Source organism: Micromys minutus (assembly GCF_963924665.1).
Source record: "Micromys minutus genome assembly, chromosome: 3".
NCBI classification, from domain to species: Eukaryota; Metazoa; Chordata; class Mammalia; order Rodentia; family Muridae; genus Micromys; species Micromys minutus.
The window spans coordinates 37,807,503-37,827,359 of record NC_137972.1 but is presented as its reverse complement, the minus strand read 5'-3'; the positions used below and the strand labels follow the sequence as shown (position 1 = coordinate 37,827,359).

Here is a 19,857-nt window from a genome sequence, read left to right as displayed (position 1 = left end):
AGGGCCTTGAATGATTTTGGAGGAAAGGTCAAAGTTGAATACCTAATGGTCCTTTGCATTAGGAAGAAGAGGCAGCATAGGCCAGTGGAAGAGGTTCCAAAGATCCTAGCATGGTATCTGGGACTAAGTTCCATGGTAATGTGGAAAACGAGCTGGCTCTCAAAGTTTTAGGAACTTGGAAAAGTCATGTAACTTCATAGTATCTCAGTATCTCAAAAGCTTAATAGTATGTATATATTTTCAGTGATTCTCCTAAAATGAATTATGCAAGGTGAATTGGTTTTTAGTGAAATAAGAACTTGAGCTGTCTTTATGAATCCTGGGACTATTACTTGTCACTTGATTGTGCTTTTGAAACTCCAAGTCCTTCCAATTTGCACTGGGCTCCTGCACCTAAAGATGCCCTACTCACTGGGTACTCTCCACCTAAAGATGTTCCATTTCTCATCCCCCCCACCTCTGTTTTGGCTCTTTGAACAATTCTGATACATCATCCTGTGTCTGAAGCTTCAGAAGGCCCCTGGCACAGATGGCTCCTGACTGTTCTCCTTTCTTCCTTCCCAGATTATTCTGTATTTATTAGTTTGCTTTTATGGCTTCTATACTTAGGCCTTGAGCTCTTCTAGGGCCGAGGCTTGGCTCATTTTAGTTCTCACGTCTCAGGACTTGGTAAAGTCCCTGGCACAGGGTTGGCTCCTCGCCGACCATTAGTCACCTCTTCCTGTGTCTTCCAGATTCATCAGTATTGAATGCTGCATGCAAATATCTCACAGATGTGGTTCTGGGAAAAGGAGCTGCAGAAAACAGTAACATGACATGTCCATCACAGAATGCCCGGCCCTTGGGTTAGGTTTATTTCACTCCATGCATAGGGAACCTCTTTGGCTAAGAGCTCACTAGTAGAGGGTCATGGCTGTATAAATTTTGCATAGGAAAAGCCCTGGGCTACTCCATTTTTACATAATGCTTACTGAGGGTTTTATTTCTCTAGGCTTGGTTTTGATACAGCATTGATTTGTTTTTCTTTCTGCAGCTTGGTTGATGACCGTTGCGTTGTACAGCCAGAAGCCGGGGACCTTAACAATCCACCCAAGAAATTCAGAGGTAAAGTTGTGGCTTGGATGGATTGGTCACCTTCACTTACTTGATTATTTAGGAAGGTTGTTGCTTTGCCTGTGAAGTCAGATGACCCTCTCTCCTCCTACTTCCCTCCCCGCTTCCAGTCCTTTATCCCTTTCTGTAGCAACCTTAGGTTTATTTACTTGAACTCTGATTTTGAGAAAGATACTTAAGTCCTGGTTTTAAAACTTCTCGGAAAAAAAAAAACATGCATAAATAAATTCTCAGTCAAGATTGTCATGACTTTTATTAGGGCCTTAGTTTGTCTACAGAATCTGTGTTGTCAAGTTCTAATTTGTCTGAAAACTTTTCATTAGCATAACTATGTCTCCAAACAAATGGGATTTAAGGATCCAGTCACAAGGAGCATGGGCTATTTCAGCAGATCTCATGATCCCTCTGGGGGCCTTGGTAATTCTTAGCCGCCTTACCTGGAATGAGACATTCTTGATTAGTGTCCTTCTACTTGAGCTACGACGTACAGCAGTGCAATATTTCCTATTCATGTTGCCTTCTGTGGTTCTGTGCTCCTAGTTTTTCTCAGAAGGTAGCTCAGCTCGTTGCAGGGAGTATTTGAATGCTGTTGGCATCTTAGATGTCACTGCTTTGTTTCTGTCTCCTGTTGAGACAGTGGTAATACATAGTTCTCGGTTCCAGCCATGTCTTAGAATTATCTGGAGAAGATTGTCAATTCTGTAGATGTTCTGTTGGGCACTGTTTTTGTTTGTTTGCTTGCTTGTTTTCGAGACAATCTCACTCTGTAGTTCTGGCTGTCCCGGAATTCACTGTGTAGGGTAGACTAGTCTCTAACCCTACCTCTCAGTCTCCTGAGCACTGAGATTAAAGGTGTATACCATTGCACCCCACTCAGCACTGATCTTTTTAAGGCTTCTAAAATTGTGTAAAAGTTACATTGATTACTTATTTGTTTATTAATTTTGTGCATGTGCACTTTTGGCCATCTTTGGGTGGGGTTAGAGCACATCTTGGTGGAATTGGTTTTTTCCTTTCACTATGTGAGTTTCAGGGATTAGACTCAAATGGTCAGGCAGAACCAGAAGGCATTTTCCTCCCTTATAAAAAAGAGAAATGCATACTTAATGAAGTCCCACTGGGAGTGTGACCCAGACCCCTGCAGACTTAGTCTATTGGATCTTGAGTGCAATGCCTTAACCACTGTGCCATCCTGCTGACACAACTGATTCTTCTTGATAGTGGGCTTGGGAACCCACTTGACTGTTGGCCTCGGTCACAGAGAGCTCAGATCTTGCCATTTGCAGGCTCTATCATTTGCGTTCTAGATTCTCTCTGTTGAGTGATTTAGAAACTGTTTGGCTCCTCTGGATGAAAGCTAGAGAAATTAGGATGCAATCGAAGGCAGACGTTCAGATGGAAAGGAGCCATTTGGATACATGGTGGTGTTGAGCTACATCCAGTTGGCACAAGGCTATCAGGAGAATGTTTTTACCTGAAGAGGAAGGAAAACTATTTTTAAAAAAAGTGAGTCCCAGAAACTTGAAGGAGCTCTTGCTTCTGCTGAATTTTGTTTCATAATTCTCTCCCTGTGTCTCGTTCTTACACAAAATCTTGAGTGGAGCAGAAATAAAAGATTTTAGCTAATGATGATATCGTCATGTAGCGAGTCAATTCTGGACCCAACGTTGACCATTTTGCTCACTGTGCTGAGAGAGGGTGCTGCCTATGTTAGCTCAGTTAGAGAGTCATATTTTCCTGGGAAGGGACTGGTTAGACTTGTATCTCAGTGTGTCACCTGAGGTCACATGGCTAGAGGCAGGAGAGAGTAGGAATTTAGATCATAAGTTTGGCTGCACAAAGAAATCACCCAGAGAGCTCTGAAAATCTTAATAACTGCTCCCACCTGCCATGTTCCTGATTTAATTGGGCATTGGGATTTTTAAAGCTCCCTGGATAATTCTCTTGTGCAACCACAGTTAAGAATCATTGCTAATAGCTATAAACTACCAGCTTCCTTTTGGAGGAAAGGGCTAATCTAGGCTTGGCTTTTGTACCTGGGACACAGAGAAATGATGCTTGTCAGAGCAGGTACTGGTTCTAGGGGGACCTCTCGTTCCATCCTAGCCTCAGGGGTCAAGCAGGACCTGGAAGAGAAATTAATGCAGCGAATGAAGTAAACCAATGGCTATCCAGTATTGTTTAAAAATATTGTTACATAGTAATGATTTTCATTTTTAAGTTAACAAAATTCTGCTTTGTATGATTTGAAATTGGTAGACCTTGCAGAATACCTAAATTGGGCTAATTAACGTGGGTTTCTTCAAATTGCTTTTGTAATGTAAGGCTTACAAGTGTTCAGATTGTGTTGATGTCCATTGTCACCATGTTGTTCAAAAAATCTTTTGAGTGTATTCCTCCCATCTAAGAGAGATACTGTAGCTTTTGACCCTCGCCAACCTCCTGTCTTAACTCCAGGCCTTGATAACCTCTCTCCTATCTGCCTCTTTGAGTTTATATGTTTTAAGACTTCACGAATAAGTAAGATTATACAAATATACAAAAAACCAAATATACAGTATTTGTTTATCTGTGCCTGCCTCATTTTATTTAACATCATGTCCCCCAGATTTTTCATCACAAATGATCGAGTGGCTATTTGGATACAGGGTGAGGACATTAAATAGGATCAGTCCCGAGGATGTCAGAAGCTGTGTGTGTTCCCTGGGTCAGTATGGATCTTGCTTGCATGTGTGTCTGGTGTCTGATTTGAAGAGACTGTTTTGAAATCAAAGCATCAGTCCGCTGGAGTCCATTTGGAAATATTCAATCTTTTTTTTTATGTCCTGACTTAGTTCTACAGGTAGGAACCAGACAGTGGCTTAGTTTACTGACTTTCTAGGGAGTTTCTAGGCTGTGAACTGCTTTCTGATAGTGGGGACATCTGGTTCAAAATAAGTTGTGCCGTAGGCTTTGTGAATATAGGTCGGAACTTGCTAACCTCTGAGTGCTAAGTTTGATTGCCCTGCATGTAGGTAAGAAACCTGGCAAATCTGCCTCTGCAGGCTGTTGCAGAGCTGGAGACTTCTCTACTGTGGGGCTTGGGCAGGAAATATTTAAAATTTTTTTAAAAAACATCTCTTGAACTGTGATGTAGCTTGTCTATGTCAAGAATTCCTCCCTACCCCCAACATGAAGGAAAAGATCTTTCGGAAGAGATTGTGGTCTCTCCAACTCTTAAGTGCATTTTGAAGTACAAGGTCATTTTGGTGGTTTAGAAATTGTGCATAGGCAGATGAGCAGTTTGCAGACGTTTCTGGTCCACTTTTCATGGAGCCTTTGCACCCTGCAGTTGAAACGAACACATATGGAGAAAGGGATTCTGACAAGCAGCTCAGTGGGATGATGGAGAGCTATATTGACTCACTTGGATTTTTTCTGGTTCTCATTGCCGGCCTGCCGACTGGTTTCCCATAGTGAGAACCATTGTAAACTGTTCTTCAGTAAATGGAGATTGGAGGGAGCCTGTCTATGATCTGCTCCCCAAGACTTCTGACTTTGGGGAGCTCCTTCTGAGATCTGCAACCCTGCTGTTTAAGAACATGGAACCTTAGACCAGTGAGGTTCAAATCAAAGTTCCATAGATTTTTACCTGTATGACCCTGACCAAAGTCACGTCTGTGAACCTGGATGTATATCATTTTTAATAAAAGATAAATGTATGTGAAGAATTTAATTCTAGATGAAATGTCGTCAGTTGCGACTAGGTAGGTGGGCATGGAAGACACTGTGGGAATGAAGCAAGCCAGGGGCGGATACAGAAACATGATGCTTTTACTCATGGGGAATCCTCAAAAATTACCTCATAAAAGTTGAGTGATGAGGATCTGCTGGAGGGTGGATCGGGAGGGGGATAATGACTGGACTATAAAAAAAAGATTAAAGATAATTTTTAAAAAATGAGAGTAAAATGGTGGTTACCAGAGGCCACAGAGAGGTTAAGGGAGGGAAGATGAGAGAGATTAGTTAGTGGGTACAAAGTTAAGGGAAACAGGTTCTGGTGTATTCTAGTGTAGAGTAGGATAGCTGTGGCTAATTATCACACTGTAATATATTTGAATCACAAAGAATTTATAAAGACACAGGCTGTGGCCCCAGGTAGAAAGACAAGGGTGTGCACAAAAAGAAAAGAGAAACAAAACCAAAGTTTTTTAAGGTGACAGATAAGCTGAGGGCACTGATAGATTACTAGATAATAAACATATGAGTTGAAATATCACGTAGTACCCCTGCCATATGTCAATAAAAGCAAAGCAGAAACGATAAAATGGAAAACAAAAGTAATGTAGTGCTTAGTAAGTCTTCATCATGTTTACCTTGTCTGTCTTACCTTATCCTGTTCCTGGACAGACCCATATTCATGAATGGTAGCAGAAGGCATGGCTCACTCCTTCAGTGACATGAGCCTTGTCTACCATTACTGTCTTTCCCTGTCACGGGGATAGGGTGACACAAGTACTCCCCAGCTTCCATTCCAGGCCCATTGCTGTCCTGGACAGGTTTGAGAAACTTGAAAAACTAATTATCTGAGCTTGTTTGCTTTGCCTGCCAATAGAATGAGGCCAAGGATGTTTCTTTCCTTACTAAGGTGATAGAATTGTAGTATGTGGCTAAACATAGTGCTTCGGATGGATGGCTCCTTGGTCCCACTAGCTTTCTTTTGTAGACACAGAAGAAAGAGTTAAGCATTGAGTGTCCTTGCTTTTCTCTGATGCTTCTAAGTGAATTTCCAAACTGAACTTCTTTATTCATGCATGTGATTTCCTTGTCCATGTCTCCTGCCCCCCGAAAATTGTAATCTGTTCCCTATAAGGCAAATCTTTCCCATCAACTGAATGAATACAAACTGTGTAGTTGTTCTCTGTGTGATGACAAGGGATAGCTGAGATCTGGAGTCATTAAGGTACCTTTTTTTTTTTTTTTTTTTTTGGGTCAGTATGATGCCGTTTGAATGCACTAGAGTCTGTGCACAGTGGGACAGAATCACTGTTTTCTCTGAAGGGTGTTAGCTTGGCCCATAATATATAAAGAATAAGGAAGACAAACATCAGATTGAAACCAGGAATAGAAACTTTGTGGTCAGTGAATTCCTTTCTCTGTATTATCTTTTGCTCTTCCCATCCCTCCACATTTCCCCCCCTTGAAGATACTAAATATAAAAAGCACTTTCAGTAAAGGAAAGATGGAAACTGACAGCCAGTCCCCATTTTCCTCTTGGGCCTCTGCTCCTTTCGCATTAATAACCTCCAGGGTTGTTGCAGTAGAAAGAAGGGAATGCAGGCTTTGAGGGAGGCAGGCTTTTAGAATTGCTCACACCATCTATTGTGTAATCTCTTTTCTACACTGGGGCAATGGTCAAGTTTTTGACCTTAAAATTCTCACTGTGCAAGAACCACCTTGGCCTCTGATTCTCCAGCTTGGACATATGTTCCCGTGTCAGCACTAGCTGATTTGCAGCATTTAGATTTATACAAACTCTTGAGTTTCTGAAGGAAGCTGTTAGAAGTTTACATTTCAGGTGGGAAGCCAGGCATGGTGGTGCTACCTACCATAGTTCCAGCACTCAGGAGGCTGAGGGAGGAAGGCTGTGAGTTCAGACCTGCCAGGACTACAGAGGGAGACCCTGACTTACAGAGAGGGAGGGAGAGGAAGGGCAGAGAGGTAAGAAGGGGTTAGGGCAAGAGAAAGAGAAATTGAGAAGGGAAGAGTTGAAGTGAAGGAGACAAGCTCACAACCTTTAAGTAGATCCATGAACTGGGGAGGACCTACATCAGGTTACAGTGTGCAAGCATGTCCTGGGTATCTTCCCTGCCCTTGGGTTCCTTTGTCTTCCCACAGTGTGACAGATTTCAAACACTGCTACTCCACCTAAGCTGGTGTATGACGGAGGTATCATTGTGCACCAGCTGATGGCTCTGGTGATGGGGCGTGTGGCATAGGCAGCAAATTGAGCTGAACAAGTTTCCTTAGCTGGGCATGGTGGTTCGAGCTTTTAATCTCAGCATGTGGGAGGCAGAGGGAGGCAGATCTATGTGAACTCCAGGCCAGCCTTGTCTACAAATCAAGTCCAGGATAGCTACGGCTCTGTTACATAGAGTACATAGAGAAACCCAGTTTGCGAAAACAAAACCAAAAAGCTCCAAACAAACAACCCAAAAAAGAACCTTAGTGTTTTCTGGATAGACTGAGCCACTTCATTGATAACAGTTGATCACATTGATAGATCATCTACTTTGTACAAAGCATTGTCCTAATGAATGACTTCTTTTTAATCTCTGTGTGTGATTCACTTCCTAGTGGTAGATTTTTATGTTTCCATTATGCAGACGAAGAAATGGAGGCTCCATGAAGTTGAATAACGTTCTCATAGACCACCATCTGCCCTTCCAAGACTGGTTATCATTTTATTGGTTTCCTTCTATATGCCTCTACTGGCCATTTATTCTCCAGGGACAAAAGTTACTATCATTCTCTGGGAAGTCGTTTGTTCCCACAGCACAAAGGGGAAGGGAGCGGGCAAAGGACTTTCCTATGTCTTATGCGATGGAAGCAGAGAGGATAATGTTGCTCTTCCTATGTGCCTTCTCTCTGGCTCTGCAGCATGTCCCCAGAGCAGGACGCATCAGTTTTATACCTAATGCTCCTTAGGTTAACAGGAGTTAGGAACTGGTTCAGTGTCATGTCACTCCTGAATGCCAGAGTCCTGAGGGCTAGACACTGTGCTTTCCCACCCTTTGCCCTATAGATTGTCTTAAACCTCCCTCACAGGGGGTCTGTAAGGGCATGGCCCTCATCACCGGCATGGTTTTTAATGAGAATATAGACAAGATGTTAGTTTTCTGTTCTTGAATTCTTCCTAGCTTTTATTCAGGATTATTTCAGTGGAAAGCTAGGAAGGAAGGAAGAAAGAAGGAAGGAAAGGAAGGAAGACTGGCAGTCTGGCAGGCAGGCTTGGACCCTTTGGTACAATGAATCTTCACAACACAAGCTCAAGAATATGCATAATGTCCACTCAATTGAGGCATGTTTGTGGTGCTGTTAAGGGCTAGCCCAAGGCAGTATAGCCGGTGTCTGAACATTTCAAGTTGGGTGTTGGCTGAAAGTCTCTGGTTCTTCAGCCTGGGCCCTGAGACATGGCAGCCTAAGAGTCCAACTCTTGGAATGAGCCTGGGAAAAGCATCCCTTGCTTTCCTAGGTGAGATGTCTGAGGCCCGATACATAGCTATGGATTTGAGGTCTTAGCCTCTGGCCTTTTTCCTTTTGCCAGACCCTTTGTTCTCCATTTCCAGAGTGCTTGCAGGACTCTGTGCTTTCTGAGGGGTCTTGAAGATTTAATACGCTGTCTTAATGGGGAAAGAAGGAATGAAGTGTTTTATATTTGGTCCATCCACTTTGTAGTTAGCCTTGAAACATCCTGGCAGTTTTGGTGGGTGTCTCCATCGGGAGTGGCCTGTTTCAAGGTCAGTGATACAAATAGTCAAAACCTACTAACCGGAGGATCATAGACTTGCTTGTGGTTTAGGTCAAGGTAGGACACTGAGAAAAGGATGCCATCTGAGGCCAGAGCTAAAGGCTGACCAGTGTTTGCCGGAAACTGGAGGAACCATCCTGTCTTTATGTGTCTGTTTCCCCATTTGTTAAGTGAGTTTTAGTGAAGCATCTCCCCAGATTCATTCCAGCTCCAGACGCTGCAGCCAGGGCTGGAAATGGGCAGGTTCATATTTCACAAGAAAGCATCAGTATTCAAGAGCCTGGGCTTGCCTAGAAGTAGATCCCCATTTCCCTGGGATTACAAGTTGTCTCTGTCAAGATGAAAAGGAAGCAGCCAGACTTTTACCCTGAGGCTAGAAGGAGACACAGCCAGGATCTTGGGTCACAAAGGTCTTCCAGGGTGACTATAACAAGCTTGCTGGCTTAGCTTTCTTTCAAACCCTGTTCCTTTGCTGTACATTGTTTTAATTGTTGCTAAGCAACATTCTCCCCCACCCCTCCCCTTCTTTTTGGCAAGGCATCCAAGGAATGAACCCATATCTTATTTAGTTTTAAATACCCACATGCAAAGGGGGAGGGCCTAACTTAAATTTTGTTTGTTCTTCTGATTTTAATCCAGACAGGAATGCAGAACTTTGTCTTTGTTAAGTAAGGGGGAAAGATCAGTCTGTTTAAGATACATGTCAGATACATGCCACGGGGGCATATTGAAGATATCACCCATGTGCGAAGCTGCCTTGTAGGAGAGGCTCTTGGAACTTGTTCTTTATTCACAAAGTCAATTCAACTTTAATGAAAAGATTAGTAGGTTTTTATAATCTTCATTTCAGATTTGCTAGCTTATCTCAATCTTGCACCAACAGAAAGGGAACAAAGCTGTAATTTAAATCAACTCCCTGGGCAATCTAGAATGTTTCCAGGGTGTTACACAATCAGCAGGGCTGGTTCCCGCAGCTTGATTATTACAGGAGTCCCACACACTTCTTCCAGTAGCTCCCTGTGTTTCTGCCCACTTTCTTGACGTTCTGATGCGTGTCTGAGGGCTCCCGCAGAACGAGTGGACACAGGTGATCTCCTGCTCTCTGCCCATTCAGTTTTGAATATTTAAGTCACCCTTGGAAAATGGAACTCAAGTGTCTGTTTCATATTCACTTACCCTAATGGTTAATTCACTTGCTAATGGAGAATAATTTTCAGCTGTTTATCCTGAAAATGTTCCCAGCAAAATAAATATGATTACCGTGTCCTCTAATTCAATCCCGCTGATGTGATGTAGCTTCCTCCATTCAAGAACAAATGGACTTTGAAGTCCCAGCCAGAGTAATTGGGTCAAATTGTCATATCATTGTATGGTCCTTCTGACAGCAGTATGTAGTGCTTGATTAAGGACTTTTCTTTTGGCAAAGGATTTTTATAATCCTGTCTTGAGGGCATCAGTGAAGATGAACATGCGGTGAATCACTTGAGCTTATGATAACTTTGTACCTTCCTCATTTGACAAGTGAGAAAATTGGACGGGGTAACTAGTGTGCTCAGATAGAATGATGCTGGGTTGGAATTGGGGTTGGATTGTACCCAAAGCTTCCTTTTATTCTTTGGGGTCATGGATTAAAACAAAACAAAGTTTTGTCTCATTTTCCTGTCTTTATAACCTACCTTCTGTAAACACAAATAAATGGTTCTGAGTACTTTGTCCAGGCTTTATTTAAATTAGTGAAATCAGTTTGTTGAATCTTACAGTTTCCTTTATATACATCTATTTATTTCATCCTAGAGCAATTCTAAAGGAAGGTGCTCTTCTATGGATGGAGAAGTGGCATGCAAGAGGTATAGTGTTTGGTTCAAGATCGTATAGCTAGAAACGACAGAGCTGGAATGGGGAACCAGACACTCTGGCCCCAACACAACTACTTTGCCTTTGTGTGTGTGTTCTCCCTAAATATGTCAAACTGAGCTGCATCCACAGACTGGAGATATATGCTCACTGTAACCCGGAACCTCCAGTGTAGTGTTTATTACAGCTGTCTTCTTTTGTCTTCTCACCTAGACATGTAGAAGTACCACAAATTGCCCTGCTTGTCTGGCTCCACACCTGTAATGTTGATCGTTAGTAAAAGTCGCTTGTAGAGGAGTCAGTGTTTTTCCCAGTATGACATTTCATGGTTCCCAACCCAACTGTGTTTTCACTGATGACATTTCAAGTAAACTGGACTCTGGTCTTTTCTGTGCGCTGTCTCATGCTGTAATCTCTTTCCAAACTATACAGATCTGGTATTCTATAAAGGTTTGTCTTCTCCCTGAAATGTTGGGTTATGTTTAGTCTCAGTTTTTACTACATGGTGGATCTTGATTAGTCCCCAAAGGGTCATATTTGAAAGGTTTGGGCAACAATAGGAGGTGCAGTCTAGAGAGAAGACTTTAGGTCTATGGGGGGGGGGTGTGCACCTATAGGGGACATCCTGGACTCCTTGTCATTTCTCTCCTTTGTTTCATGCTGAGTTGACTGTCCTACCACAAGCTCTGACTCTTGCTGTACAGTGCTACTCTGCAGCAGGGACAACCAGTCATGAGTCCAGAACTGTAAGCCAGTCATCCCTCTTTACAAATTGATTATCTCAAGTATTTATTTTCATGAGAGGAAGCTGATCGATCCATCCTCAGTTATTGTTTTGCTTTTCTTCTTTCTTTTTGAACCATAATGTTGAATCGTTATTGCATCCTTGACATTCAGTTTCAAGATTCCTTGGCTGCCCTGTACCTGGTCTATCTCAGATAGAGTCATAGGTGTAACCTTGTGATGTGGACAAAGTCATTGTCCCTATTTGACAACTGGGCATCTTCTCTGTAGAGAGGGTATGAAACCAGGCTGGACTTGGATTTGAATCCACGTTTGGAGAACTGTTTGTAGAGTGAATTTGTAGAGTTGTGCTTCTCAGGGATCATCTGGGACCTCTTGATACATACCAAATCTAGTAGGCATATTGGTCAGTGAGAAGAAAGTTAACACAGGTCCAGCAAGAGGCCAGTTTTTAAATTAACAGTGCAAGACAAGCTTCTCATCCCACTCCTGGCCACACACCCCTCCCTTGTTGGGTGCTCACACTTTTATGTCTCTGTGTGGGCCCTGCCACTAGAGGAGTCAGTATAAGTATAGAGCTGAGGGTGTACTTGGCTACTTGGAGCTGGCTGATTGCTTTCTAACTCTGCTTTGGATAGATATTTTGTGTCCGGGGGAGAGTAGATCCGAGGTGGTATTTGGGGCTTTGCGTTTTTAACAGACCCCTGAGCTCCTGCAGGATGCCTACAGAGACAATGATAGGTGCCTAGTCAGGTCTGTGGGACTTGGTTCAGAGTGAGCAGAGTCCAGTAGTTGTAAAGAGCTTGGTCCTGACCAAGTCCTAATTCGTTACTCCTGCGTGTAGTTGTTTCCTTTGGTCCAAAAGGGACTGAGCATCTGTTGAGGACTCAGAGAATTTCTGCTCTGGGACAGAGGTTAGGTAGATGTTCTCCGTTGACAGTCTCTGTTTTTGCACCAAAGGACCCCAGCTGTTTTTCTGTTTGGCTTCCTGTGGAAACCCCATGGTTGGGACATGGATCAGCAAACAGCTGGAGAGAGGGCAGATCCAGCCATCATGCTGAGAGGTTCTTGGGAAACCAAATGGGTTCAGTCTAGTGGTGGAGAGGGTTGCAAAGGAATGGAGAGGCGGGATTACTGAGTGTGAAACAGTGAGGGAATGGCAAAGTCAGACCCTTCCAAGTTAAGGTCATGTTGAGTGTGTTTGTAGCGACTGAGAGCGTTGCTGTGGGGGTCAGGAGAGCAGAGGGTGTGGGAGTCCCAGCTGTGGGCGCAGATGTGGATTGAAGCCTTGCCTGTCTTTTACTAGCTAGGTGGCTGTGGACAAGCCCAGCAAGCTTTCCAAGTCTTAGCTTCCCTCCATGGTGCTGGTAATAACTAATAGTACAGACATAGTGGTACTGTTTCAGGATGACCCAGTGTGTGTGAAACACTGTCCACATGTGAGACACGAGTTAAGTGCTCAATACCTAAGAAGGACCAAATACACAGTTAGCACCTTTCAGGGAATCTCTCAGAAAGACCCAACATAGCTGTTGCTGTCTTCTAAAACATTGATCTGTGTTTTAAAGGTTCTATTCATGAATCCATAGGCAGACCAATTTTTTGTTTTGTTTTGTTTTTTTGAGACAGGATTTCTCTGTAGCCCTAGCTGCCCTCCTCTGTAGATCAGGCTGGCCTTGAACTCACAGAGATCTGTCTGCCTCTGCCTCCAGTGTGCTGAAATTAAAAGGTGTGCCGCCATTACTACCTGGCTAAGAAGACCAGCTTTAACCTTTCTGAATCTTATTGATTTTATTGACTATGGCAGTCAATAGGAAGGACATTGTAGACAGACACTGGCCTTTAGAAAGGAAGTCATCAGGCATTTTCTTCCCAAGTCTTGGATCAGCCTTAGTAAATAATAAGTCATTTGCCTGTGATGGTAATCCTGCCTTCTGTATGGACTTAAAAATTTAGCAGAGAGAGAAGAGGAAGCAGTGTTTCTCTTGTCTGAGCAGCAGGCTTGCTGAGACCACTGATGCAGAAAAGGAGCAGAAAGCCAGTCTCCAAAGACACCCCTGTCTCTACATCCAGGGGATGCAGATTTAAAGAGATGTAGGCCATTTGGCTTGCTCTGTCTGGCTCCAAGGGCAATCACACTTTTGAAAGGGATGGTGACTGATTGCCTCTTCTGTAGCACTGGCCATAAGTTGACAACTCTCACTCAGAACTGTGGCTCATACATGTGGCCAAAATCATGCTGGTTAGGAGGTGGTACAAGAGGAGAGCATCCTGGGATGAGGAGAATAGGACACTGCTCTTCAGAGAGCCATCCTTTTCTCCCTTTCTCCTTGTGAGACCAATGGCTGGTCCTTAGCATGAAGAAAACTAATCTGAGTCCTTGTGAAAATTAAGACAATAAGCTAAGCTCAGCAGTTACTCCTTTTACTGACGTGTAATTTTTTTTCCCCCTGGACTGGTATTTTTCCAGGTATATTTATGTTCTACTTTGGGTGCCTCTGAAATGTCTGGATGTCTTATGCTGCTAAAATTGTATATGTCTAAAAGTGTTACTAGTGATGGCACCCACATATAAGCTCACTTGGGCTCATGCTAGCAAATTGTTGCAACCAGGCCCTCTTTCTACCCCTCCGCCATCCCCTGTCCCACTACTGAGGTATTTATCTGAGGCAAAGGGAAGGAACAGAACTATCCAGTTCAGGTACAGCCATCAAGCCTGGCTTGAGAATTTTTGTTTTAGTCTTGTCGGCAAAAAAGTAGTGGGGTGTTGTTGCCATAGTTTCAGTGAAAAATTTGACCTTCGCTATAATAACATACAGTTAGAGAGAACCAGCTAACTGGTTTTCTAAAATTAGTATTCTCTAGTACATAAAGCAGCCAGAACAGAGTTATTTAATTAATTATTATCCAAAGCTATAAAAGCCCGAGGGAATGCAGCCCTCTGACCTGGGCAGAGGAGGAAGGAAACCCATAATCCCTCTTGATTGGTCTTTTGGAAGCTAAGAGGAATTGAGTGGGTTTTTTTGTTTGTTTGTTTTTGTCTTGGTTTCAGAACTGTCGGGAGTGAGTTTATACAGCTTGTTGACAGCCGAACAACGCCCAGCATTATTTCTAGTTGTTCCCTACAAGTCACAGAATAACACAACCTGGTCTGAAAGTGCTGCGGGGGCCAGGGTGCTGGCAAAGTCACTCCTTCATGTCTGCGATATGTGTGATGTGAAGGCTGATAAGTTCCTGAGTGAAATCTTGGTGTTCTGAGCAGTTCTAACTTGTTTCTGAACTCATACTTTTTTTGAATGCTTAATGTATCATTAAATGGAGCCAGCATCTCCATGTTTTAAGTAGAGCTGTGTTCTGCCTCCTCCTCCAGCTCCTTAGTCTATCCCTCACTGAGCAGTGATCCAGCTCCAAACACTGATTTGATTTAGATCATCTAAAATTTGGTATCTCTCATCAACTGCCAGTCAAGATCTACAGTAGCTTATTTATTTTTTTAACTGGACTGGAAATACTGGAAATATCATTATTTCATGCTATGTAGTTCAGAATGAGGGTTTCTAATCCTTTGCTGACTTTGTCCTTTTTTCTTGACATGGTTGTCCCAGCGTATACCTAGCAATCATGGAAGTCTGACTTTGAATTCACAGGCCTGCCTCTGCCTGGGATTCGGGCCTATGCCAGCAGGCCCAGACTAGGGGCAGTTGAGTGCTGGGGAGATCCCCAGGGTTTGATGGATTTCTATTGTGACCGTTCCACATCAGTCGTCCTTTAGTAAGTTTTCTCTCTTATCATTTTTATGGGTTAGCTCTGTAACTTTACCTTAAGATGATTATTAGTAGAATTCGAGGTGTGGAGTATACTTGAGGGAAGATGGACTACCTTTTTGCCTTTCCTCTCTTGTAATTTTGCTTGTTCTATATTGGTATCTTAGCTGTGGTAATGGAATGTGTATCCCTGTCAAGACTCTCAGAAAAGCAGCCCCACAGATTAGTGGATACTAAAAGCACCGGACTGTTCCTGAGGCCATCTACCTGAATAGATCGGAATGGCCCCTGCTCTGCAAGAATTTATAAGTCTTAGGGCAAGAGACAAGTAAGAAGTGCTCAGTGGATTGTCCTAGGGAATGTTGGATCTCAAACATGCTTTCATTCCATTTGGTCATTGTGCCAAATAATTTGAATCCATCTTAGTAATAGTAGCTTTAAAAATGCAATTAGAACGCCCCCTGGAAAAGCTAGGCATGCATTCTAAAGTGCTTCCTGGCTTCCATTTTGAGACTATCCTCAGGCCCTTTTGTTAATATGGATAACAGAGTTGCTATGCAGCCAACCACCAAGAGGTAACTTGTAACAGGCTGGTAGAATGTTCAACTAGAAAGCACTCTTGATTTGAGGGTGATAGACCTGACCCAGAGACTTTTGGCTCAGATAGTCTCTACTGAGTGACATGAAGTACTAGAAACAAACAAACTCCCACACACCCTTACTTTCTGAGGCCCATTTTTGGCTTCTTCTTGTCCAACTTTTGCTTTGTTTCTTTTGTCTTGTTCTTTTGTGGTTTTGGTGAATGAAATTTGGCAGGTAAATCCAGAGAAGTCTCAGCTGTTCATCCCCCTCTCCCCCTTATGTGAAGGCTTACTACTGGCTGAGAGTCTTTATGTCTTTAAGGGGCTGTTTATTTTAAAGTCAATGTCGTAAGTTTATTATTTTTTTTAAAATAAAATACTGTCATCTTAAGTGTTAGTTCATTAATTCCTGAAGGAGATTGTTTGTTTCTCCAACTTTCCCCGTGGGATACTCTTTCTTCTAGGATTACAGGTGCAGGGTGCTAGGCCCAGCTTTTTGCATGGATCTTGAGAGACTAAGCAGTCTTTCAGCTTCTTAATGTTCTCAAGTTGAATAATTAATTTACAAATTAATTTACTCCTCAAATTACATTGTTAAGCATCATACCTGTAAGTACCCTTTAAATATTGCTTTACTTGTATCCTATACATTTTGACATACAGGGTTTTTCTGTTCTAATTTAATTTTAATTATTTTAATTATTTTCATATATGTGTACATAGATTTATGAATGGAGGTCAGAGGGTTAACCCCAGGTACTGTTCCTCAGAAGCCATCTCTTGGACCTGGGGCTCACCCATTCCGCTGGCTGGAGAGCCTCAAGTATCTGCCTTCTGTGCGTTTTCAGTGTTGGGATTACAAATATGGCTGCCCCCATGTCTGTCTTTTTATGTGGGTGTTGGGTATTGATTTCAGATCTTCATGATCTTGTGCTATCTTCACAGCCCCTGAAGCATTTTAATATTTCCCATTAAAGAGGAAGTTTCTGTTCATTTGTTTGCTTATTTATTTGTTTATTTTTTTATGATTTGAGGGTGACTGAGTTTTACTAGTTATTTTTGTCTATTGGATCAAACATCGTTGAGAGTTGTTAAGATTTTGTCTTACTAATTTTTGGGGAATGGGAAACGGTTCAACGTCCTAATTACAGTGATGCCATGGGTCAGTGTATATGCTCAGGCTCACGAAACCATGTATTCCCAGCAACCACATGGTGGCTCACAACCATCTGTAATGGGATCCGACGCCCTCTTCTGGTGTGTCTGAAGACAGCAGCAGTGTACTCACATACATAAAATAAATAAATCTTTGAAAAAAGAAAGTTAAATTTCAACGGTGGCTTTTGCCAGTTTCCCTTAAAAGTTTTTTCTTCTTTTATGTGTAGTGAGGTCATGCTTGTGCACAGTGAGGGCAGACGGAACTGTTGGAGCTTCCCAGAACACTGTTGTTACGAAGGGCACTTTTTTCCAGTTAATGCTTTACGTACTGAAGCTTATTTTGGCTTGTGCTGAATAAAGCGATGGCAACAATCATTTCTGTATTTTTATGGGTGTAACTTTAACTTAAATTATCTGCCTATTTTAGACATGTGTCTCATAAGATGTATCCGAGCAGATATTTAGAAGCCACCCCACCTTTGCCTGTTAATTAAAATCTTTAGTTCATCTTCATTTGCTGGAGGTGTCAGTATTTCTTTTTTTTTTTTTTTTTTTTTTTTTTTTTGTATGTGTTCCTTTTGTTTGTTTTCTTGTTCTCTTTCATTGAAGATTTATTTAGATTGCTATTCCGCCCATTCCACGTGTTTAAGCTATGCTGGAGGGGGTTAGACTCTGTTTGTTTTAGCATTGCCCGGATGCTTTTCTGGGCTTGTGTAATTAAGCCTGAAGTTGACAGCCGTCACTCCTTCCTATAGTGTCAGGGCAGTAAAACCTTTAAGCACAGTCCTCCTGTCTTAGATTATGCTTTTATTGTTCCTAATGGCAGGACTTTTTTGTTGTTGTTTGGCCTTACAAAGTAGGTGTAATCTTGTTTTATAGCACCACTTTAAACAGTTGGCCTGACCTTTGTTTTTACTAATGCTGTCTCTCAGATAATTTTCTGCCCTCAAGAAGATGCCTTACCTCTGGGGAATTCTGAAAATGTCTTCACTTCTTTGTGTCTTTCACTCTTATCCTTAAGTGATAGTTTGCTTGGTATAGATTTGTAGATTATGAATATTTTCCCCCTGAGATTTGGCTTCTTTTGTTTCTGTTCAAGAAGCGAAGAACATCCTGTGTCTTTTTTTTCCTCTTTTGCTGACATCAGATCTCCTTTCTTCCTGTGATTTTTGCAGTCTTCCTCTTGTGACTCCAAATGTTCATTTCCCTCCATTTGTTATGTACAGTGTTTGTTAGATTTCCAGATTGGAGGTTGGCTTTTGTAAATAATCATGGAGAATTAAGAACTATGCAAATGTTCTCTAGTCTGTTACTTTTTGGAGTCTTAGGATATCTTTTTTAAAAATTTTTTATTTTCATTTTTGCTATTTAGCTTAGACTTTCTTATTTTTAATAACCTATTCTCGTTTTCCAAACGTGTCTTATGACCATTAGAGAGAGTAATTTTGTTTACGTTTTTGTTCCAGAAACCCTTGCACTTGCATCTTCTCCAGGTGTTAGCCTTTCTCCTTCCACTTTATTATCTGTCCATGAAGATTTTCTTAAAGCAGTTTATTTGTCAACATTCTAGTAGTTAATATAGGGTATGTATATCGCCAATTTAAAGGTCTGTGTTGTGAGTTTTCATCTCGTGCCTGTGTGGTTTTCACATTTCATTTATGAAGTTATGATACTTCGAAAGAAGTGATTCTCTTTGCGTGCTGCTTCTTCAAGTTTTCTTGAGATCAAATTCTTAACTTTTAAAATTGTTTTTGGTTTGTTTTGTTTATTTTCTATCACATTTCCAATGTGGCCGTGAATTCTAGTGACAAAGCAATCTGAGGTTTCACTCTGGTTCTAAATTATTATAACAATTTCCCCCTATGGACGCACTGAATGTAAAAAGTAAGTTACCATTATGTAGGACAGGCTTGTTTGGTATTTACCATACACTGAGCTATACTCCAGGGTTGGTCCCCAAATTTGGCCTTGAGCGGGCTGAAAGCCTTGTCTCATGTTTTACAGACTGCCATTGATTCCTAGGGTTTCTAGAATCCCTTAGAAGCAATGCTTGCCCAAGGATAGACTTGAGCCCCAAACAGGTTCCCTGGATGCTTTCAAAATGTCTTTTACTATTTCCTCAAGCTTTTTGTTTTAGTTGAGAGGCTCATTCAGGATACCCCATCTGTTACACTCCAAGGAAAGGAAATGCAAACCTGTCAAGGCTTTTGTTCACAACAAGTTCATTATCTGTGTGAAGGGAAGCAGGGCTCCCAGGAGATCCTCCAGTGCAGTCTTATACTGGGAGAATCAGAAAGAGCCTGATCTCTGCTTTTGAATATTCAAATTATAGGGAAGGGACTCCAGTTAGTCTTGGGTAAGATTTACTCCATTTAGTCACTTCAGTCACAAGGATTAGGATGTTCTGTGTTAATATGGAAGCTCACATGGAAACTATTTGCACTAATACCACTCGTCAAACTGAAGTACACAAGCAAACAAAAGAGTCACTGGGCTTAGGAAAGGTGCTGTGCAGATAAGACACCCCCTGCTATGGTTTCTTTTATCTGTTGGGGGTGCTTTTCACTGCAGCCAAAGAAGAGCTAACTCCATTTAACGGAGGTTTAAAGCATAAGGACTTAACTGTCAGGCAGAAAGCATTAGCTACAAAGATAGGCCCAAAATTCTTTTTAACTTCTTATTGGCCAGGAATGAGTTCTTCTCATAGCCTTGTCACTTCATGGCTTACAGAAGGCTGTGGTGGCTCCAGGCTGTGTTTCTCTTTCTGGTAAGGAGTGAGAGGTGAGGGCAGAAGCCTGAGCTCTGGGCTCCCTCCTCTCTATTCCAAGGCACCCCTCCCTCCCAGCCAGCTACCCCCACAGGTCAAAGCTGTGTTTCCCCATCCTCCCTCCCTCCCTCCCTTCCTCTCTTCTTTCCTCCCTCCCCCTCCTCTCTCCCCCTCCCTCTCAGGATTAAGAAGTCATGAATCAGAAAGGCATTGGAAGTTTTTAGCATAGACAACAGTGTACATCTTATTACATATCCATTGCACACCGAGAAGCCCACCTGAGTTTTTATACATTAGGTTTTACTGTTTGTTTGTTTGTTTGTTTGTTTGTTTATTCTGTTGAAGAACAATGGCTTTTATCAGCAG

General features: G+C 42.2%; 1 protein-coding gene across 14 annotated transcripts in view; it reads left to right on the top strand.

Moving 5' to 3' along the window:
* Positions 1 to 19,857, top strand: part of ITPR1 (inositol 1,4,5-trisphosphate receptor type 1) — a 313,259-nt gene that overhangs the window by 23,640 nt on the left and 269,762 nt on the right. For all 14 annotated transcript variants that reach the window (XM_080913792.1, XM_080913793.1, XM_080913799.1 and 11 more), the window contains exon 4: positions 1,034 to 1,104. In XM_080913792.1, coding sequence (XP_080769918.1) covers positions 1,034 to 1,104 — 71 coding nt within the window. The remainder of the gene's footprint in view (positions 1 to 1,033; positions 1,105 to 19,857) is intronic.